The sequence below is a fragment of the Aptenodytes forsteri genome, unplaced genomic scaffold (genome assembly GCF_000699145.1).
Source record: "Aptenodytes forsteri isolate BGI_AS27 unplaced genomic scaffold, ASM69914v1 Scaffold237, whole genome shotgun sequence".
NCBI lineage: Eukaryota > Metazoa > Chordata > Aves > Sphenisciformes > Spheniscidae > Aptenodytes > Aptenodytes forsteri.
In genome coordinates this window covers 1,061,762-1,085,928 of record NW_008794451.1, presented here as the reverse complement: position 1 = coordinate 1,085,928, position 24,167 = coordinate 1,061,762, and the positions used below count along the sequence as shown (strand labels likewise).

Sequence of the window (24,167 nt, the reverse complement as noted above, 5' to 3'; positions counted from 1 at the left end):
ATGAAGCCACCACAGGAGAATACCAGAGCTTTTACGCTCTACAGACAACGAACATATTCTCAGAGAGGAATAATATCCCCACCTGTTTTTATCTGTAACATCACATTTTCTTCTTCAGCTCATCAAGAAAAAGTTATTCATTCATCTATAAAATTCATAATTTCCTACTATATCTTCACTGAGGACTTGGAAAAATGCATCGTAAGTCATCAGATGGTTGAAAACAGAAGAGATTCGTGTCACTGGACAGCTAATTTTCATATGAAATGAATGAACTACATTTATATAATCCAGGGGAAGTTCACTGGATGGTGTACAACCTCTCCATAGAAGTTTGCCTTTGGACTGAGAACAATTTGCAGAGGTCACACGGGACCACAACTTTCGAGAAAGATTTAAGTGATTAGAAATAGAGAATTAACTTCTAAGTGCAATCATTGACTAAAGAAATTATCCCAATTTGAAAGGCAGTTCAAAACTTAAGATTTCTGAGAATATTAATTTATCATTTTCAGCAAAGTTTTAAACTCAGGTGCCAATTTAACAAGGTGAGCGGCCTGGTACCAAAACCTGGTTTTAAAGAGGCTACGTACAGGCTTCATTTTGCCTAATTCATTTTGCTGATTCAGGGCCTCCCACCTACTTGGATTTCTGAAAGATTGACCCCAGTTTACAAATTGCATTTACTGAGTCTTAGCGGAGATTTGATTTATAAAACGTTCAAGGATGAGCCTGTAACTTGTGAGAGAATGAATCCTGAGGCCCGTCAATCACGTTACAAAAAACACCTGTCACTGCTAATACGACATAAATATCTTTTTTTACCCCGATCCAACTTCATGAAAGTGCCTGCAGCTTTTATCATGGATAAAGTGGCTGATGAAGCCTGCACAGTTAAGATGTATTTTCTAAATGGCTTGATAGGTATTTACAGCTTATTAGCTGTAAAAACAGCCGGGCATTTACATTTGCAAAATCAACAATATGAACAAACTAAAATATTATTCTGCTTAATGTAGTACAGGATTTTAATGCTTTTGGTTCAAAGTCTACCATGTTGCTATAAATGATCTTCTTCTATTACACATAACTAGGTTTGTTGGTTCTCTCATTAATGATGATACAGTGCGATTGTTACAGAATGTGTAGCATAATTTTGCTCTGTGTGTCAATCCAGAAGAATGAACAAATGCTTCAATGGACTGTAACATCCGCTGGTAGCGCACTTCATTTATCTGCTCTGTTTCGTTTTGTTTTTTTTTAAACAAACACCATCTAAATAAAAGCTTGGTGAAATTATCATCAGCTAAAACATAATATTGATTCATGCACTGTACCTACAGGAATCTGTTGGTAATTTAATACCATATAAAGTCTCTTTTGGTATGAGATGTACATCAGTGTGTCTTCTGTCTTCCTGTTCTTAATCAAATATCGCTTGTTTATTCCAAAGGCAAAGGAGATTTGAATGTTACAGGGGTTGTCTTTTTACTTCCCTAAGCAGCAGTACAGAATCATTTTTCCTGAATATTCATTATAGCCTGGGGCTAGATGGAGCTTTTAATCCTGACTACTCATTGCCAATGGGTAGATATACTAGAGGAAAAACAACTATTCACCTTTTTTTTCTAAATGATCACATGATTAGCTTAACTACAACCATAACTATAGGAATAAGTCCTCAGAAATTAAAGCAGCAAGTTGTCTACTGATTGCATTTGGCATTGGTAATGAGATGAATCCCGTGTCCTCTCACCCCCAAGGCAGATACATCCCGCACGTTTAAAAAGGAGTGTGAAAATGCTGTGCGTAGAGTAGGTCACCTCTCCTTGTGTTTCATGGAAAAAGAAGCAGAACCATGAAAAGATTACCACAGAAATGTCTGGCTGTAGAGTTTTGGAAATTTTGGAAATTTTTACTACGACCTATTTTCAGTGTTCTTGCAGGGTCCTCATTTTTACACTATCCTGTTACCGCACAATCTTTAGACCGTATCCAGAACACCGCTCTGAGGCAGGGAAGTACTATTATACCTGTTTAACAAACGGAGAGAGGAGAGTCAGATAGACTGAGGTGCACCTCCTCAAACTCACCTTGTTTTGGTGCCCAGTTTTTACTGTGTCATTTGCGTAAGGATCTGAAAAGGTTTGTCTGGCAGAAAACTGCACTTGAGTCTTCAGAATACCTTAAACCATGAGATACTTTCCACATTAACGAAAGAAATATTTTTAATACTTGGAACTGAATCAGTTTTTCAGAATATTTGAATAGTGAAATACAACTACTTTAGGGTAACGAACACGCTTTTCTTAACTACACAAACAGTCCTTGGGAAGCACGTATGTGTGAGCGTATGTACATATGTATGTGTGCATATATGAAGAATAGAAATGTCAGTCTGAAAGATGTCATAAAAAATAAACCTGTAACAGAATTTCCCCCAAGAACTTCAGAAGGAAGGTTACCACTCAGTAGAGCACATTAGCCGATCTTGTCTAATTAGTGCTAGGGAAAATGGACCACACCACGCAATCTTCACTCCATCCCTAATTACTATAATGGTGGCAGTTCTGTCTCACTAAGAACAGGGGAAGGGCCTTTGCAGTTGTGGAAAGTATAAAAACATAACTCTTCTCGGAAAGAATCCTGATGAATGAAGGCTTTCTTACCTAGGACTACTGGAGTTACCATTACAGGTCATGCTGATGACGTGTGCAAGTCCATTATCCTGACCGTGACGATGGGAAGTTCTAGATGGCACAGAGAATGTTGCAAGATCCATTAGGACCTTGCATGTAAAATCCTTAAATCTCATCTATCACTGACTACAATGACCTAAAGAACAAAGTTTCAGATATTAAAACACTTTATTCTATTTAATGCAAGCGTAAGTCTGATCTTTCTCATAAACCTCAAGTCTTTGATGGCCGCAAAACTATTCTCATCTGTATCTCTTGCTATTGAGTTAAAGGGCTAAATCATGCACGTCAACGTGTTGGCAATTTTAAATACTAAGTTACAGAGAACTTATTTTGTCTTTGTATTAATTTAACACACATGAAGCTGACATGGGATTTCTTATATACGGTTAGTAGGCAAGTGGCACCAAGAGCCCCTCATCAGTGCATTCTTCTGGTGACAGATTTTCTTTCTGTGCTGGCTCTTCAGAAAAAAATCCTGTAGCTCCCTTATATCTATTATCGTTGGAGGAATTTTTTATATGAAAAAATGTTCTACAGTTAACTTCCTCATTCTGCACAGTAGATACATTTTCCAAAATAGTATGGATAGCCACAGGAAAAGGAGGGAGTGCTTTTATGTACAGAAATGATGCAGCCTAAGAAAAACTTTGTAAGTGAGAATTCGCAAGATTCGGCTTTTAAATTTAATTCATGTTCTATTCTCGCTTTACTGTTTCATCCAACAATAATCTACAAGGGAAGAGTTAAACCTTTCCTCAGTCAAATTGCTGTCTGAGAGCCCACGAGGACTCAAACGCACCCTCATCTGAAAAACAAGAAAGGAGAAAGGAATCTTCCACCGTCTGCAGATAACCTCCATGCAACAGGTAGACTTTCTTCCAGGTCATGCTACCCTTGCCTTGAGAACATTACAGCGGCGCTACCTGCCACGACCTGCAGTGCGGGCAGGCAGGGGCAGGATACATTCGGAGCGGCTTTAGAAAGCGAGTAATGATCATTTCTATAGATTCCTCACCTATTCAAGCTGCTCCACCGGCTCAACGTGTAGGTCTGGATCTGCGTCTTTTACAGAGATCCCACAGATGTTCTGAGGACTTGTTAGCCTTATAAGCTGTTAGTTTAAATGCTTTTTATACGCGTCTATCACGTATTTCTTTTCCAGATCAAACACGGATCCAGAAATCCATTAGGAAATTTGAAGTTAAAAAAAAAAAAAAAAAAATCAAAATGTGTCTCTGTGTGAAGAGCTGCTCTTTTGCTATTCCTTCACACATGAAAAAAAGTAAAGGTATGGGAATTTCAGCTTAAAGCATTGCAAATTAGTATCTTTAGCATTCACCTATTTTTTTTTTCCTATTACTATTGATCTTTTCCACAGCTCTCTTTTCTCCCTCCTCCTATGGGATGTCCAACGTTGCCTTCATAAAACTGTCTATCTCTAAACCTACCCAAAATTTCTACAGTACCTAAATATAGAATTGCAGTCGATCACAACAGCAAGAGACACACCATTTCCGAAGCTCATGGTTAATTTTACTGTCCTCTCACATGCTAGAAAGGGGCAGTTTAGGTTGTGCATTTGTCCCATTTCGAACTTAATTAAAGCTAACAATTTGTTTAAAGCCTGTCAAATTACGGGAAGGATTTCCCAGGATAGAAGACGAATAACTCTCTACTTCTCATCTGGAGTAAAACATGCTTCCTCATTTCTCAGGGAATTTGACAGCTTTTGGTCAACATCTATTGACCGCAGCTGTCAAAAAGAAAGAAATGAGGCAGTTTAACCTAAGGCAGGAATAACAGTTTTCACAGTTGTATGTGAAGCTATCTATATATATTAGGAAAAATTTCAGGAAATGCCTAAATGACTTCAGAGGCTTTGGGTCAGCCTGGGCAACCCCACGAAAACGTAGCTGCTGGATGAGAGTTTATAGTCTTCTGGCTAGAATCTATGATATGATGTGATGTGAAACCAATGCCACAAAATAAACTTTTAGAGATAACGACAGTACGTGAATTCAGGACACTCTCTTTCAGCCAATACTGTACTGCCTTTTGGCATGAGATCCAAAGTGTACCGAAGGTAGTGGCAGCCTTTTCCATTAGTTTAGCAAAAAAAAAAAATTACTTCAAAATCTCATTAGACATCATCAACAAAATGGTACAGGAAAATCCTATTCAGGATAAAAATTCAAAAAGATCCATAAATGCATAATTTCATATTTCGTTCTGGGAGGATCAAAACGTTTCGTTCCAGTTTAGGCCTTCAGCTCTTATTAATTAACTTGCACTTTGAAACAAGAGGCTTCAAAATGAAGTGGGGTTGTAGGGGTTTATTTTGGGGAAGAATATCTAAAAGATCAGAGATTAATATGAGAAGAATTAAGCAAGGTCCACATAGTTACCATGTAACTGCACTACCATAGCAACAATAGGTACTGTGACTATTGCTCACTGGTTTAATTCAAGGATATACTTATTTTCTACTCTCTTACATACTCTAAATGTTCCTTCCTTTTAAAAATTCTTTTAAAAGAAGTCTACTGGGTAAATTAAGACACTTATGTTATTTCTACATAATAAGTGTTCTCTTCATAATTTGAGCAAAAACTGTAGTATTTTTAAACTGAAGAGGATGTATATGGCTTGTATGACTAAGCATGTACTACTAGTGAAACAAGCACATTTTTGCTTACAAAATACTGCAGATTAAGATGTAGAAGTGTAGCTTGTATATAAGAAGTACAGTAAAAACCTCCCATTAGCTTTTGCAGACTACATTCTTCCTCTCTGTTATAGTCTTTTCACTCAGGCAAAAACATCACCATTTGAAGATCATGTAAAGACTACATATCTTTTATTTTAATTTTTATTGTTTTATATTTATAGGGAGTAATGACTCCCAATATATAGATGTTTTTGCCAAAGTAAAAATCTAAGCAAGAGCCTGGCGACTTGATTCAACATTTTTTTTTTTTTATTTTCTGTGGGAAATTATAAGAACTAAAACCCCCTGCCATCTAGCTAGGATGAGATGCTAGGACTTTATTACTTTAAAGTAAAGCTGCAAGCATGGTGTCATGATTTGGTCAGCTGCTCTTTGGATCAGTCGCTTCAAGTTCCACTTGGGGGAGCCTAATTGAGATTCTCCTTTTTCTCCAGTGATGCCAATGTGTCACTGGACAAAATCAAGTCACTCTGGATTAGGTCCAGGCTTTGGTCATGGCTGAGCTGAGAAGTCACAGCTCTCAGACCCACTCTATACCGGGAGAGATAACAGGAGGTATTGAGAAAAGCCAATCTGAGACTATGACGCTACTGTGGTTCCTGCTTCTCACAGTTAGGCTACTTTGAAAAACTTAAAAAAAAAGAATTGGTGGACGTAAAAAAATGGAACTTCAAATTTAACAGTGTTTAACCAAATAAACCTTAAAAGACTCACAAAAGGTTTTGGCAGAATCAGAATTCTTAATAAATTTCAATTTTAGCAGATCCCCATCTCCCTCTTTTTTCTTACTCTCATTTGGTATCACAATCATTGTTTCTCCCTTCTCCAGCTCTACAATTAGAACCTTTGAAAGATGTTAAAAGCGTAAGACAAATAGCCTTTGGTCACCTCTCTCTGTTCCAAATGAAAAAATGGGAACAGTAAATTGTTACAGCATTTCCTTATTGTAGCACACTACTGGAGCTGCACAACTGAACGATGCTTAACAGTACGTTTAAAAAACGAAACAAAACAAACCCCAACACTCCAAAGCTTTTTAACATCTCTCATCTAATAGCTGCCGATATTAACATAGGTCAGTATCCAAACTCAAGAATACATTTATCAAAGTGCTATGTGGGAGATCCGCTTTGGATACCTTATTAGCAGCACAGCACTCCTACACCCCTTCTTTGATAATGTAGCACCTAATGACTGAACGGATAACCAACGTGAAGACAAGGTCAAAAATGAGCTGGAAATTTTTGATTGACCGGTACACAAAGGTACAAAACATAGATTTGTGTTGGGAGTTAGAGCAACGCTAAGAGGGTTGTCAAGATCAAGCACAGCTGAGACTTGAAAGGTTTGTGGCTGCCTTTAGTCAGCTTTGCAATTACCCCCTTTTTCAGATCACATAAAAGCTTTTTGTTTCCTCCCCAGCACTTAAAGAAAAACAATTGAATTTATTTTGAAAACTGAGTCCTCTCCCTAAATAGGTGGTCGAACCATAATGTTTTTCTTTATTCCAAATTTGTTGTTCTGGTTTTTTTTTTAATTTAAAATGTTAATCTAAGCAACCAGAAGAAACATCACTGTTAGAAAACTTCCTACTTTTAAAATTAACTATAAGGCTTTTTTTTTAATTGCTATAGTTATATGATAGGAAAAACTCTCTCTCTGTGTCATTGACATAGGTCAGTTAAAACTGTAGCAATCATTATTTACAGCTCTTGATTTTAATGCAACATTAAAGGAGTCAGACACAACCATCATTTTCTTTGGTTGTCAGAATAAAGGTTAATAATAGTTGGCCTGAAAGGGTGAAGCACGGATTGCCAGTTCAAATTAGCAAATCATTTGTTCTGATACCAACTGGGCCTAAACATTCCAAGTGAAAAATGCGAAACTGCACATTTACATTTTATAAACTTCTTTAAGATACTAACTGGTAAGATTTATTTACCAACAGCATTGGTACATGTGAAGTGTCAACTAATAAAAATGCCTTTTTACCCCTGACGGAACAAAGTATTTTATCTTGGTTGTTTCTAGCCAACCAAAATAACGTTTCTTATATCACTGTAAAAAAGTGGTACGCAGCATGATTAAACAATATTTCAGCTCTTTAGTTCATGCAGAGGTTACCTGCTAGAAGGCATAAAGGTTTGATTAAGTTTACGTCATACGTGAAATATTTTAAAGGGAAGCATCGAATTGAAATATCTGAGTGCTGCAGATACAAACAGCTTTTTCTTGTGGTCAGGTAGGCAAGCTCTCAGTCCTTTCCTATAATAAAGAGGCAGAAAATACCAAATAATTGAGGAAGCCATAAACCTTTGAAACCACCAAACTAAGGAATGAAAAGCCGATGCCCTGAGAAGGATTTCCCACTCAGTTTTAAAACGATCATCATATGGGCCTGTATTCAGATTTGGACTACTGTAAAGAGCAAGCCTCCCAGCACACTGACCAACTTTACTAGGAGGTGAGGCAAAACTAAAAAAGTATGAGCCTAGTCCTGAAAATCCTCGTGTAGGCAGTGAAGAGGCTGGTTAACACACTGTTAATTAACTTTATCAAATGGTGGCATAAAACCGAAACCATAGAAAGAAAAAGCTATTAATGTGCACTGCGTAGTTAACTTTTATTGTGCAGCAAGATGAACAACCTTAAAATATTTTATTTTTCCTGCACGTAAATACTTGTTGCTGATCATCTCCTTTCCAATAAACCCTGTTTACCATACATCATCGGGATGAACAACTGCAATACCTTATGCTGCAACCACATATCCAAAGGCAAAGCAGTCCACAGGATCTGCATATTTAACCCAAACATTTAACCATGTAGACCACAGAAATGCACTTGCCTGAGTTTTCGACATTTCCCTTCTCTGAAAGCGTCTCGGCTCATTAAAATACAACTGCAACAATAAGTACAGGTTGCTATTTGGTTTTAAAAAAAAATCATGGTTTTCTTTCTTTCTGGGAAGCACGCGCTATATACTCCATCAGAGTCAGGCTACTGAAGTGTCATTAAAACAGCCCAAATGTTTTTGTTTCCTTTTTAAACAGCGGCAGGTCACTGATATTTTGGCCAAACTGACCTTCTTTGTGACAACTGTCACCCATAATGTGAATTCCAGCTGAAATGCTTCCATCACAGTGAGACTGAAAATAAGGTTATCCCCAACTTGCTTTCATGTCTTCATGAATTTCAAGGAAACAGAATCACTTTCACATTTTCCAAGAAAATCCATCCTGTAGAGAATGCTTTCCATATATAAATAAAAAGTCACCCCACATAAACTGTATTGAAACCCTTATCAACAGCCATACCATGTCATTGAAAAGTTTCAGCAAGTCGGTCGTGCTGCTGCCATTGCTGTCCTATTTGTAATCCCTTTTTATTTTCCGTTTTGTCTTTTGAGTAATTCTATTAAAAATCCTTCAAAGCAATAACAGCGGATTAAGTGTTGTCAAACCGCAATATAAAATTACAGAACGGTGTTCTGATGATGAATTTATTAAACTTTGCATCTTAATTCATTTCTTCTCGAGTGTATGAAAACCCAAATTCTTCAGACAAAATACCAATTACCTGTCGTACCTCATTATAAAGCACTGTCTCCTTTTACATGTTACAAAAAAATAGAACACATGAGCACATAAAGGACATACGGAACTAAGGACGTGGAAGCAATCCATTTAAATCATGACATTTAATCACACCTGAATCCCATGAGGGCAACAGAAAAGGAAATGAATCCTCAGGTACTGGAGGAAGGTGAGCGATGTCACCAACCCAGGGGTGACCACGCAGTCAGCGAGCTTTTTCTGTTCAGGTTTCCAGTGAAATAGCTCATGAGTCAATTGTTACCTTGAAAGCAACTCAGCAAAGGGTTTACTTTATGAGGAGGGCTTTAAAGGAGGAGGGAGTGGAAAGGGGAAAGACACATATGAAACCAGGGAAGGGGAAAAAATCATCCAAAGATTTTAAACCAGGGAAGGGGAAAAAATCATCCAAAGAGGTTAAAACAACAAAACCGAACTATCGTAAAGGCTGACGCGTGGCCACGACCAGCGTGGGAGCCAGGAACGTAAGCCCACAAAACACATCTCCTGGCCTGCGAGAAAGCGTGCTTCCGTCTGCAGGAGTTGGAGGGGGCAATCGGCAGCATCCCTTCTTCCCCCTGCACATCCCAAATACCCTCCCAGCAAAACAACACCCAGCGCAGCACGTCTCTGCACAGGCAGAGTAACACCGTCACCGCCTGAACCAAGGAATCCTTGTTCCCGAGGAGTCTGCGCCTTGTGATTGAATTTCCTGTGTCTGCCTGAGCTTTTCCCTCAGCTGGACTATTAAGGCTCCTGTTCGTATCCATCAGCTTGGGCGGCAGACAATTTCTCTCCCCCACCCCGCCGCCCAGTTTTATGAAACTTACCGAAATTCAGTACCTTTGAAACAGTTCCAACTCTGAGAAACATGACTGAAGCAGGTCATTTGGTTGAAACGTGCCCCAAAGCAACAGAGGGCACCGACAGACACAAAGACCGTGAGATCAGCTAAGGCTCATCTTAAGATCCCGGCCAAAACGGGTGAAAGTGGGCAATGCAAGAGAACGAGACATATCAATCCTGAAACTCCCCCGCAAGCACCAACGCAAACCACACTTTGGTTATACTGGTTTATACTGGATTTTGGGTGGTGATGTTCCCGCTGCTGCTATTGCACAGTGTGACACCACCCTGCTGTACTTTGCATTAATTTGTTGCAGTAACTGATACAAAAGAGAAGAGAGAGAATTAATACTGCCTGCAGGACTCAATGAATTATACTTAACCAGCATATTATTGTAGGGTGGTAGTAGAATGCCACATGAATACAGATATAATCAAATCCTGTTTGGGGCATCATTTATTTAAAATACTTCAAGCTCCTTGCTGGCAGAGCGACAGCGAATTAGCATGCTATGCTGTGCACTTCAATTAAAAAGCAGCCTCATCTTTCCTATTTCCAAGGTACAGCAGAGCAAATCTAATTGTGCCATGCAGTCAGTTCTCTTCTTCGCAGAGTAACCAGGGCTTTTGGGGTTTTTTTTTTTGCTTTTTGTTTTTAACAGATTTGTCGTCTTCTGAATGAGGCAATGTGGGCTTTTATGAAACTTGCCTCCTAATTGCAGGCAATAAACATGAACACAGCCAGCAGCAGAGGCTGTAGCAAGTACAGTTTAAGTAAGATGAAAATAAAGGTAAGAAAAGAACCACAAAACAATTTTACATACGATCTGAATAGTTAAACCACCAGGATCTGGATTTCAGTGCTCACAAGAGTCATATACATGCCTCCTTCAATATAAACTAAAAAAAGCAAACAATCCCCCAAACCTATAGCTTAAATGCTGAGATAGGCAAAGATTTTTTATATTTTGGAGGTTAGAAGGTATGACTAATTAATGAGAAATATTTATAAGCCAGGATGTTATTAACTTTTAAAATATTTGCTTATAGCATAAAGATTCTCTGTTCTTGCACTTAGGCTGAGCGCTTTGAATATGAGATTTGTTTTTTTAAAAAGTACAGAAGCATCCTCTGTGCTTTGGAAATTTAACTGATGTGTTGCTTTCCACTTGAGATCTCCCTATCATACCGATCATCTCACCCCAAGGGAACAGGTGAGTCCTCGTGCTTCCTTTTATCCACTACCCATTTCCTATCTCTGGTATAAACAATGCAGTACCTTTGGATAGGAATTGAGCAGGATGAATCCACAGAATCACAGAAATGTTTGTCTGGATGGACTTCTGGAGGGCAGCTAGACCAAGCTCCTGCTCTGAGTGGGACTAGCGCCAACACCAGTTGAGGTTGGCCTTGGCTTTGCCTGCCTGAGCCCCGAAAACTCCAGAGGTGGAGAGTACGCAGCCCTACTAGACAACACGTTCCTGTACTCCATCACCTTCTTGGTGGATTTTTTTCCTGATGCCCAACCTGAAACGTTCAGCCTGCAATTCGTGGCCGTTGCCCCTTGCTGCACTGTCTGACACTACAGCGAATCATCGTTCCCTCTCTGTAGCTACTCTTCCAGCACCTTTGTTACTACCCTTCAAGCAGCTGTAGGCTGCTCTTTTCTCCCCTCCCCATCAGGCCAAGGAGACTCAGTGATATTTTTGAAGACTCTGGATATCACTCGTCCTAGTCGGTCTTATTCTAATGATTCTAGGTATATGCACATTACACTTACTAGACCTGGGTTTTCATCCGAACAACAAAGAATGACATAAAACTTAGCAGGAATGCAAAATAAAACCCAGATTATCGACTCCATTCAACTATTTATTCATTCGTACCAGAGCAGCTGGAGAGACTTCTTGACTTCTGGACCCAAAAAGCCAAACACTTAAATGTGTTGATTTTACATCACAGTAGGTTCTGAATTTAACGCCCCTTTTGAGAAGGGTAAGTAAAAAAAAAAAATTAAAACATCTTTGCATGGTTTCCAGTGAAGAGACGAGAAGTGCACCACAAATACAACACCACAAGTTAGACACTGAAATGTGAGCGCTACCATCGCAGATGTTTGATTTATTATTTTCCTAATTTTATGCTATAATTACTACAGTAATGAACTATACTGGGAAAGCGATACTGTCATTTTTTAATAATCTGCTGTTCACCACGTTGTCTTTATGTTTACTATTAAATGTTTTGTACACTTATGTTATCTGATTCAAAGAAAATCTGTGCATTAGTGCTGTTAAACCTAATGATGGAAATTCTATTATGATTTTTAATGATATCCAACTTTCATGCAGTTGCAGATTGTTATGAAAGAATACAAACCTTAACTTTATTATCATTAATCAGCATTAGTAATTGACATTTTATACAGAACCAGCTTTAAGTAACTTATTGGCAGCAATACAGATGCCTCTTAATATTACCCTCTGGCTAGCTATGCTGTTTGGGCGCCAGAGTGTCTGCACTAATGGCTTAGAATTAAAATCAAATAAAGGCTAAGAACTGTAATTCAGTATAAAACAAACAGCCATTCTTAGGACCAATTCTTTATATATATAATTTGGATCTATCTGGCATTTTTAATATTTGCAGTGCGTATAAAACAGTGGAAGTGTTTGAGAGTAGATAACAAAATAGGGTAGAGAAAAAAACAAATCTGATGTTCCCAGATTTCTACACTTACCCTTAGGCACACCATAGGAATTGAAATGAGGAGGAAAAAGTAGACGGTGTAATTAACCTTTCCTTTCCTTTTTTTTTTTTTTTAAACAACAACAACAAAAAAGGCAGAACATTTTAGACATTATAAATAGCAAAAATACACATACATGTTTTTTCTGCCATTATTTTTCATCTCAGCAATTTCTGTACTTCCCTGAGGATTTAATGTGCTTAGGCATGAAAAGGGACCTAATCCCTAAAAAATTTTCCTATGAAGATGTGGATTATGTTATCAAAAAGATTTAAGAAACCAGGAAAGCTGCTCTGTCTCTCAAAGCCTCATGCCCTGACTTCTAGATATTGAGTGGTGGTTTTTTTCCAGAGCATATCTGAGCCCTCTCTTCCCCACACCACCTATGTATGACCTATTTGACTTCAGCTCTGGGGAAAAAAAAATAAAAATTTGGAGCAGAGCCACAATACTTCCTAGCACTTTCCCGTCTTATGATCGGGCTCCTCCAGGGACCATCACACGGGGAAGCCCCCTGAAGGGCTACTGATAAATCTCCTTGCACGTATCGTTATATTATCCAGTTTGTCCTCACCCTTTGCTTCGATAAAATTCATTTAAAGCCACTATAATTTAATTGTAGCCAACTCTGAGGAAGAACCTTAGGATCCGGCCCTCTAAAGATGGCTTGTTGTAGTCATTTGTTTGTCTAAAGAAGTAGATTCTTTTCTGAGCTATCATTTTGGTGAGAGAGTTAAGAAAGCACAAGAATATATTTAAACGAGAGTAGTATATGTTAAACATTCAAAAGAATATCCATATTGTATGGGGAAGAGAGAAATTTTATTATTATACAAACATATATCTATATATAATGTAATCTTCTTCTTGCTTTATGGATCCGATCTCCTCCAAGGAGAGTCGCAAATCCACACGATAGCCCTGAGTGCTCAGATTTTGCATTTGGTTCTCTGATTTTACAATAGCTGAAAGATATGTAAAAACTCATGTAGCCAGACAGCTCCCTACTGACTACACATCTAAGCAACTTCACATGCATATATTATTCCAAGCAGTGAAAGCTGGAAATAACATATGCCTAAAAAAAAAAAAAAAAAGGGCAAAAAAAGTATGCTTGAAAGGAGCCTGTTTCAGCTTCATCGTGAAACCTTCAGCGTTCTCCCTGACCAAACCGCAGCCTTCTACAGCGTGCTGCCGTCTCAGGTGGGGGCAACCCAAACTACTGAGTTATGCTGTGCAGAGTGAAGGGTGGGAATTGCTTCATAAACTTATAAAAACGGCTACTATAGCTCTTTGTTGTTGAATGCAATTGGGGGGGAAGAAAATTAATAATAACTATTACCATTTTGCTAGTGTGGTCCTGGAGGGCTTTTATAATTTCCTCCTCTCCCATTTTTAATCATAACTTCGGTAAATGACCACTGGCCATGAAAGGCATCCCGATTACTTTCATTAAAAATAATAATCTACAGCACGGAACAGACTGACATCATTTTGTTCACAGAAAACAATCAAACGTCCCATGCGCTGTGCCTGACAGTATTGCTATGATAAAGCTTCACCTGCACGGAAACAATTACAGCTCCTATTGCCTCCCTACTAAAAGTTTTAGAAAGTTAATGATTTAGTTATCCAACCACACCTCAGTTCTTAAAAGTTATGTTTAACTGAGGAAGTAAGGATGAATTAAGACGTCTACTAGCCCTCTCCGAGGGAATCAACTGAATAGTATGTGTGGATTTTAGGGCATGAAATGGCAATTCCCACTCTGCATCTCCCTCCTCTTCTTTTTCCCCTCTCCCTAAAACATAGTAAGATGGGTGTAGCCTGTGGGAAGGACTCACGTTGGAGAAGTTTGTGGAGGACTGTCTCCCGTGGGAGGGACCCCAGGCTGGAGCAGGGGAAGAGTGTGAGGAGTCCTCCCCCTGAGGAGGAAGGAGCGGCAGAGACAACGTGTGATGAACTGACCGCAACCCCCATTCCCCGTCCCCCTGCGCCGCTGGAGGGGAGGAGGTAGAGAAATCGGGAGTAAAGTTGAGCCTGGGAAGAAGAGAGGGGTGGGGGGGAGGTGTTTTAAGATTTGGTTTTGTTTCTCATTACCCTTCTGTGATTTGATTGGTAACAAATGAAACTAATTTCCCCAAGTCGAGTCTGTTTTGCCCATGACGGTAACTGGTGAGTGATCTCTCCCTGTCCGTATCTCGACCCACGAGCCTTTCGTTATATTTTCTCTCCCCCGTCCAGCTGAGGAGGGGGAGTGATAGAACAGCTTTGGTGGGCACCTGGCGTCCAGCCAGGGTCAACCCACCACAATGGGAAATCAAGCAGGCTTCAGACTTCTGAAACTTTGATGGTCAAACTCTAGAAAAGCTCTCCCGTTAGACTGTGAACCAAGGTTTTTCAGAGACTTCCAAGTTCACCACATTTGGGCACGTGTCAGAGCCAAAACAACTTCCAGACCATGACAAAAACATGCAAAACCCTGAAAACTTCGGAAGGATATTAATACGAGAATTGGCTTTTGCGCATGTTTATTTTCTTTTTATGGGCAAAACAACACACATTCTCCTAACTGAAGTCACGGGACGTATTGATGAACTCTGCAGCAGATTTCTGCACGGCAGAGACATTGGGCACGGCTAATTCCAACCTAAACCGTATAAACCATCAAATCTATAGGTCACGGAACACAGGCTCTTATAAGAAAAGACGTTAACTGTAGGTGGCACTACCAGAATGTATGCCCTATTCCGTGATTCTAAAATAGTTAGGTTCATATGCTAAAAATTGTGAAATGAAATGTGTGTGTATCTCATGTCCTTCAAAATCATTATTGATATATGCAGTAGTTACCGGGTTGTGATCTAAAAGATATCTACAGGGCACGGAAATGGAAACCAACAAATTCTGTCCAAGCGCTTTTTGGAAATGATTTGTTTTCATCTTGTTCCTTGTCAAATACATAATGCATTTTTGTTCTCAGCAAAACTAAGCATTTTGTATATTCTCAGCTTCTGTCTTCTTTTTTTTGCTTCCAGCACTAAATATTTAAACACATTCAACCTAAAAAACCCAAGCTAGTAAACTGCTGCTTGTCTCTTCCCCCTGAGGTGTAACTATCAACGTGGTAGTGCAGGATTGCTGAAAAGACATAAAAGAGATTGCGGTTACGGTCCTACCTGCCCACAGGCCAGGCCCATGCCTCTCTCCCCCATACCATGAGGACATGATAAATTTAACTCCAGCGCATCTGCACCAGCAACCTATGAAACATGCAAAAGGAAAAAAAAATGCAAAGTTAGCTTCAAGTAATGTACTCTTTCCTGTAGCATTTACTGTTCACGTTAAACAGATTTCTTTAGACTTTTTTTTTCCTTTTTACAGAGAGAAAGCTACGGTTACGATAGCTTGAAAAAGAAATGTGTTGATCATTACAGAGAAAAATTTCAAAACCTGATGTGGCTTCCCAACATTGCAAAGGAAATTAAAGTAAAAAAATAAATTAAAAAGAGACAAGCACGATAAGGAGGTGGTTCTGGAAAATGTTAAAAACCGAAATGTAATTACAGGGCCTCAGGGCAGCACTGGGAGCGAGGTTCGGTAGTCAGTGTTACCCAGGTGCTTCTGTGCCCTGAAGAACTGTGACTCAGTAGTAAATTTCTCCTTTCTGCTTCAATGAATTTAGTCGCTAAATTTTCTGCAGGTGCCTGTACTGTGCCATAGCTTGTGTCATCAAATATTTTTGTTTCTGAAGTCAAACAAGGAAGTATTAAAAAAAGACTACACAAACATATTACTCATGCTAATTTCTCTTCAGCACCCTCTATTAGCTACGATTAAAAAGGCAAAGGAGCTGAGGTGTACAAGGGCAGCACACAAACACGCTCCTCTTCCTCCCTGCTGAACCGCTCTGGCCTGAGACGAGGATCTCTCCCGTCGCCTTCCATGTGGCTGTAACTAGTATTTTGTTTTGCATTTGCATTTTGTCTTTGCTTATTGAACTGGAGTAACTTTGCCTGCTGTGTGGCCATGGTTCAGCAGCTCTCCGAGCACGTGAGCGGGGGAGAAGCCATCCATCACTTTCAGGAATCCTCCGCGTCCCGGCCAGCTCTGCAAGCCCGGCCACGCCGCGCTGATGCCGGTGCTGTCGGCCTCCGTGACAAGCTGACCTTTTGTATGAATAGGTCGTCCTCCTGCCGAGAGGCACCGCGGTACCTTCTGGGGCTTCTGCTCTTTGGAAAGCCACATCTATTACCCTCTAGGTAGGATCCTACGCATGCGATTAAATATCACTGCTCTTCAGCTGTGGAGTCCAGAGCTCCGCAAACAAGTGTGCTGCTCTCCACAGCACGGAGACTAACAACTACTTTGCGGAAGAAAGTTATATCACATATGTTACACATTACTGAGTGCGTTTAAATAACTACTTTTTTCTAAAGGGGTAACGTAACTACAAACACAGATTGGAAATATCTGTCTTAAAGCGGACAGCAGTACCACTGGATTAAAAAAGAGGAGCAAATGGCACAATAAAGCCATTCATCTTAGTCCGTTTAAAAGCGGTACTGCTCCTGTCAAGCACGGATTCCACAAAAGATTTCATGGTCAATTAGGTAAATACAGGTATAAAGTGGACTAGTGTTGAAGATCACCAAGCCAATTACTGATAATGGTTAATTTCACTTCCCTAAGTCCCCAAAGTGATTTTTTTCCTCATAGGTTTAAAATGCCCAAAGAAAATAGGGAAGCGTCTTCCCACATCACCATAGGAGGGCTTAGGACACTGTGAATAAAGAAACGACGATGTCCAAACATACACGTTCAGCCATAGGAAAACACAAATTCAAAATACCCACAGCCATATCGACACATATATAAAAACATATAGACGAACAAAATACACATAATACTTATAAAACATTTAAATCTGAGCTAACGCTAGCAATAATGACAAGCTAATTTTTTTTCTTTGCTTAAATTTGTTAAAACCTTCCTTTATTGATCTGAAACAATGTTTTTTATTTCCTCTAGATACTTTATGTGGAAAAAAACAGTTTTATTTAAAAATAACAACTTTGTATTACATTCAGATATAGACACGTTTCTGAATGAAATTATTGCGGTCTTAATGAAGTATTTCTTATACTATTCCCTATGGACACAGGTACACGTTTTTAAATAGCTTTTTTCCCTCAAATTGAAGCGAGATTTCAGGTGCATAGTCTGTTTGCATTTGTGTAAGAATTGATTTATATTATAGGAACCCTGCTGACTGCTATTATATACGCTGGCTTTCTCTGCTATCATTTTTGAAAGTCTGTATTAAAACTAGAATAGCATTAAATAAGCCTTTTATACTTTAAATATTCAAGAGTTTTATATTCAAAATTTCTTCTGGTGCTGTCAAACTAGTGTGCCTGTAGGCAAGGTAAGATCAAGTTAGGCTCTCAAAGGTAGAATTAAATTTTATCAGGGCATCCGTCATAATATACAGTTTGCTTAAAATGCAAATAAAAAGTATATAGATTCAAAGACCAAAGGCTTTCCAGGTAGTGCTTAAAAATCCAAGGGACCATTTTTATGGAACAGATTTCCTTTAAATTTACATTTCCATCATTTTAATGAAAACACAGAATAAACAAATTATAATGGACATGCTTTAAATTCTCATTTTTCACTTTGAATCTATTTCTTTCAAGAAATTCCTTGTTGCAGCTCTTGTTTTTAAGGAGAATAAAAAAAGATGCAGAAACACATTTAGGAAACCATTACCTCAGCCATTTTTGAAAGTTCAGTCCAGTCCTCCCTGCTATAGCTGCACATGATACTGGCAATCAGAATCTGAAAAGAATATATATGCAATCATTTTAAGCCATCTTACCAGATTTTTTAATACAGTACTTTACAGTGACTCCAGACATTAACTACCGCTACCTGCATATGGGAACTACCAGCCGTATACTACTGGCCTGTATAGTGAAATACAGCTGTAGATTTCGCTGGGGATGAGAAATAGTGTACGAAGGCTCTACTCGTCCCCTTTTTTTTTAAGTCGTGAAGGAAAACCAGCAGGTCTAGTCAAACACGTAGAGGACTTTGCATTCTCTTCGTCAGGCGATAAAGCGAGAGCAAAGGCTCTCCTAGAGACAGAGCCCACCAGGAAAACTGTCAAACATCCTTGTTTCTGAGGTCAGAGGAATTAAGTTATTTACTGTTTATGCAATGCCAGAAGTACTTGGGGCTCTTTAGAGGTAGGTAAGACATAAGTGCAAGAGTTTACAGTCTAACGTGGCAGCGTACGAACACAATATTCCAGCTGACTTCAGGAAGCTGGGGTACACCAAAACCAGCCCTCCCCCAGCATCTCATACTGTGCAAGTTAAGGACAGCGACAGGCAGCCGGGAATGTTTTGCGTAAAGCCAACTGGGAGGAGACTCGCAGGACGTGGGAAAAATCCGGGAGGACTGGGAGAGCGGCACAGGGAAATTCCAGCTTTTGTTTTCCCACGATACACGTTTTATTTCCAATTCGCTGGCTGTGGCCCCAGTTCCCCAAGAGCTGTTTCCGTGGATTGCCCCTCCTCCTCACTGCACTGAGCACCTTGCAGGTCCAGGTTCTGCCTCTAGCTGCTGCTGCCTCTAGTATCTTTATTGAGATTCAAGTTTTTAGGTAAAATGAGTTCTAATAGGATTCTTCTGGGAGGGCAGCCGGACACACACCTTTCCAGTTGCATACAGCGCTATTTACTGTTAAACGAATGTTAACTACTCCTCCGGTCAATGTCCAGTTCAAGTAACGATGTTAATTACTATTTAAGACTAAAACAAAATCACTTGTTCTGGACCCATCAAGGGTCATCAGACACTGAAACCCTGAAGTTGATACATTTGTGGTGAGATCGGCAGGGAATTCAGCCCAGGAACTCCTGCACGGAGGACTTCTTAGAGGATGAGGTTTGCAAGAAAAAAGCAAGAGACCTATGTTGCGGCAGCTAAAAGGCTAAATCAGAAAAAGAAATCACAGAACTTACGAGCACACTACCGGCTCAGTCTGTGTTCAAAGGAGACGCCAGGAGAGGAGAACGGAAAAACATCTGGCCACACGCTTGTTCCCTTGGCCCTCCTACATGAAACGTATGCAACTTTCACATGGAAGTTTGATTCACAGGTAGGATGAAATTTGGTTTCAATCTCTTTGCTTTCCAAACAAGTTTTACTGCCGGCATTAATATCTGGGATGAGCTTAATCTGTCACTCCTAGTCAGTATAACGCTTCTCTTGAACTCTCCCATAATGCTGAAGGTTAATGACTCCTTCATATGAGGCAAAATACTGAAAAGCAGGGTGTAGAAAAATTGTCCAATACACACAACTGTTGGAAACTGTGAACTCCCAAATTATCTCCACAAGAAGGATGAGAGATTTAGTATCTTTAGAAGGGAGGGAAATATACTTTAAAAAGGAAGGCAGCTACGGAGAAAATTAGACATGGTGCGGTTACAATCTATTCATTTAAAAGGACCATACCACCTATCATCATCATCATCATCATCATCATCATTTCCATTGTTTTGCTCTGATGAATCTCTACCTACCAATCCACCACCCACCTACCTGCAGACTACCTACCCGCCCACCCTTCTGGCTGATGTTTGCGAGACGGGAGTCTTCTGAGAAGGACGGCATTTGACGAGGTGCCTGCCTTGCCTGCAGGTGCCCATTTGTGTGCACCTCTGGCGTAAACATAAGAGCAAGTTTTTCATTAAACGCACACAACCGTTACTGGCCATGCTTTTATCCCCCTCTCGACAGAGGAAAAAACTCTCTCCTATACCGCATTTTCTTCTATTGTGGAAAACCTTATATAGCTCTATAGGTCAAATGTTTATGAAACAAAATTTGCTCTACGGGCTATTTGAATATTCAAGATGATTTGAGTAGTCCGGAAAGAAATATAAACCTCTTTGAAAAGACTCTAGTATTTTTAAAAACACAAATTGTGACAAATCAGTTTAAGAAAGTATATATAAGAAAAATTTAGAGTAAGAAACTAGTTAAAATATGCACTAACTGGAAGTTAGCTACAAACCGTATCTTGTCAAATTCACACTTTTTATAAACTAACTAAAGCAAAAAAACCCAACCTCAGCCATTGACAACATGATAAGGATTTTCACAGTTGCAGTCACAATCCAAAGTGTATCAGGAATCTACACAATTCAGCTTTAAAACAAACCAAATTTTTCAGCAGGGAAGGTTGTAAGACAACAAGGGCGGCTGACTATATTCGCAAGTAGCTGAGTTATGTTATGTCAAGTGTTATTAATGAAATTCGAAAATTCTGCTGGGAGTGTACAAAAGAGGAGGAACAAGGTCTGTGATGTTTCAAAGAGCTGTTAATTAAGACAACATGTTTATTTAATATTGATTAGTTTTGGCATTCGCGTTTAAAATTAAGTACATACTTTTGACAGAAGCATTGGTTTACAATAACAAAAATAACTGAGAGCAAAAATTACATTTCCGCCGTGACTGTTCACATGAAAACCATGATCTCGGAGGGAATAATGAAAATTTAAAAATAGTAGGGATTTTATTCTCCTTTTTCCCCCAGTGTTCTCTTATAACTTGAAATTAAACTTAATTCCTAGGTGGAAACAGATCCTCCAGCACTCCATGTCAACAAAACTGTCCTTTCACAAGTGACTGTTCTTCCCCAAAATGCCTCCACAGTCTTTTCATTTGGAATCAGTACCCATGACAAACAAATAATAATTATCGCGTGTGGACATTTAGGGGCACCATCTGCGATGTTTGGAGTTTGAATCTACTCCTAAAATCACACACGGTAGTTTATAAAGAAAACATAGAATATTATCTCCCATTACCTAGAAAAGGAATAGCCAGAGACAAGTAACAATAACAAGGGATAAAAATCGGAGTTTGTATTTGAAAGTAATAACCAGAAATTGTATCACATTTCAGCTTCTCAGCCTCTCCTCACTATTTTAATTTGCCACCCCCGCAACTTTAATAGCCCCAAACAGCTGGTATCTCATAAAAGCCCAGCGCGCGGCCCAGCCCAGGAGCATCCCCGGAGAGCACATCCTTCCTCTTGACTCCTGCAATTTGCAGTGGCAGCCTGACGCGAGTTTAATTACAGGTGTTTGAAACACAAGCGCGGGGCCGCACCGCGCTTGCCTGGCTTACGAAAGTGGGCTACTGACAGATCTTCCAATAAAGCTGCTGCTAAAGTGTAGTAAGTGGTAAATGAAGGTTGACTAAATTGCAGCTTTGTCGTAGCTTGAGTGAGGGCTGCCTGCGAAACCGTGCATGACTGAAGCACAGCGAGATCCCTGGCCCATTCCTTATTCCAGATCAGAAGCGTAGCTGGCGTACGCTGTTCCCTCTTCTTCTTCACCCAAACTGCTGTTTTGCCTATTGGCGAGAGATCCTGCCTACTCCGCCCCGCGTCAAGGAGCGCGGCGGCCCTGCAGACACCGCTCCCTCCCCGATGATCACCGTGACGGATGTCACTAGACAAGGTCTTTACGCCCTGACGGTACACAAGGTGATAGACAATTTCTCCAAATGCCTGTAACGGGACAAATGCACGTTTGTAACACCAGGCGCTGTTCCGTGTACAGGATTTTCTTGATCATTCATGGAGGAAGGTGGTCTACAGTAAAACTTTTTGTTGTTGGAGGGAGGGGAGATGGAAAAGGGAGGGTATATAATGTACCATTTAGGACGTGATTATAAGATGAATACGCTGTAGCTAAACCACCTAGTAAAAAGCTACATTTCACACAATTCTGTAACTAATGCATTAGTAATTGTTCTACTTAAAAGGACGCTGACAAGGTACTTCTCATAATCCTTAAAATATTTTTTCTCCCTGTTTATAATAATCCCCTGGAAGCTTAAACTAGAATCTATTTCCCTTGTGAATGTTTTTTTTTTTTCTCTTCCATTATCTCTACGTGGATGTCTCATGAATGCAATAGCATTAAAAGAAATAAAAAGGATGAGGTTCACCACTGTGTATGTTTTCGAGTGATCTTTCTTCCCTAACACACGGAATTCGCTGCAAGAGGTTGCAAAACAAAAGGAAGGGGAAAAAAAAATAACTGGGCCTACTTTGGGTCAGACAACCCTGAGAACATCTATTTAAAGCCAGACAGCAGTAAAACTCTAGGTAGACAATTACCATTTGTCCTGCACTGCTCTGCAGGGAATAAGGGAGTTTCAGTACACTCAAAGAGTCTGGAAAAAAACTCAGGGGGCTGGATTTAAATGTGAACAGTGTCAGTTCCTGCAAATTTAAGAACACTTCCCAACAGACACAATGGAATCACAATCCTCTACCCTCGTGCCTGTAATAACCATATTTATTTTGGTCATCTAACACGGGCCATAGCCCGTATCTGTTCCTAACCTATTCTTGCAGGTCTGTGCATAATCTCCCCGCACTTCAGGAAATTCAGCCGCCCATGTATTTTCTGCTTTCTCTTCCCTGCCTGTCCCCTCTCGTTGCTGCGCCAGGCTTGAGGACAGTTCTGCACCAAGTGTCCACAGATGCTCCGTTTAGACACTGCTGCTGGCCTCAACCTGCACCCCCTTCTGCTTTCTCAAACACTTGCAGAAATCCCCAGGATTTTATTTTTGACGTGCACAGCCCTTGCAAAACCAGAAAGAGATCCTTGGTATCATCTTTAAGAGAGCGTTCCCCTGAAAGCTGTAAAATCAAGAGAAGCTTTCAAGAAGGCTGAAGGACGGGTTTTGTAACAGCTACCTGTTTGGGAAGCTGAGATATGGAACAGGATAACTGCTGCGGATAGAGGGAGTGCCGAGACTGAAGACTACATTAAAAACCAGATTTCAAATACCCACAAAATTATTCTTGATCAATCTAAACTTCAGAAGGTACTTGTGTTTGGGTCAGGTGGAAAGACCTCAATCTTCCTTTCAAGACATGTTTCTTTTTCCCAAACAACACAGTATAGCCTTGCCACACGACCTGCTTAGTCTGAACAAACCCAAATGTTTTTAAGCAAAATTCCTCAGGAAGCTTTTACTAGGAAGAAGCTTGGCACTGCAGATACAGTCTTTCTAAAACAATGGCAAAAATAACATATTTAGTTCATCACTCACCATTGGAAGAGACACCTACATCTACACAAGTACATTAGGACAGAAGAACTTCTTGGCAGCTGAACCGTTCTTTCACAGTGTTAAAATCCCCCCTGCCTGCCTGAACGAGGGGTACGTGCACTCGGTTCTGACCCACGCCATCTCTCACCCGCACACCGTAAGAAGCCGACACACTCGGAGCATTCCCTGAAGGACCTGCACACGTGTAACTGCAAGAGCACGTGGTGCTTCATAGAATCATAGAATCATAGAATCATTGAGGTTGGAACAGACCTCTAAGAACATCGACTCCAACCGTCAACCCAACACCACCATGCCCACTAAACCATGTCCCTAAGCGCCGCATCTACACGTCTTTTAAATACCTCCAGGGATGGGGACTCCACCACTTC

At 40.0% G+C, this 24,167-nt stretch overlaps 1 protein-coding gene across 1 annotated transcript in view; it reads right to left on the bottom strand.

Annotated features, from left to right (window-relative positions):
- The window catches only part of DPYD (dihydropyrimidine dehydrogenase), a 387,751-nt gene that overhangs the window by 107,119 nt on the left and 256,465 nt on the right, over positions 1 to 24,167 (bottom strand). The window contains exons 17-18 of the mRNA XM_009290477.2: positions 18,394 to 18,462; positions 15,801 to 15,884 (exon numbers count right to left, since the gene is read on the bottom strand). Coding sequence (XP_009288752.1) covers positions 15,801 to 15,884; positions 18,394 to 18,462 — 153 coding nt within the window. The remainder of the gene's footprint in view (positions 1 to 15,800; positions 15,885 to 18,393; positions 18,463 to 24,167) is intronic.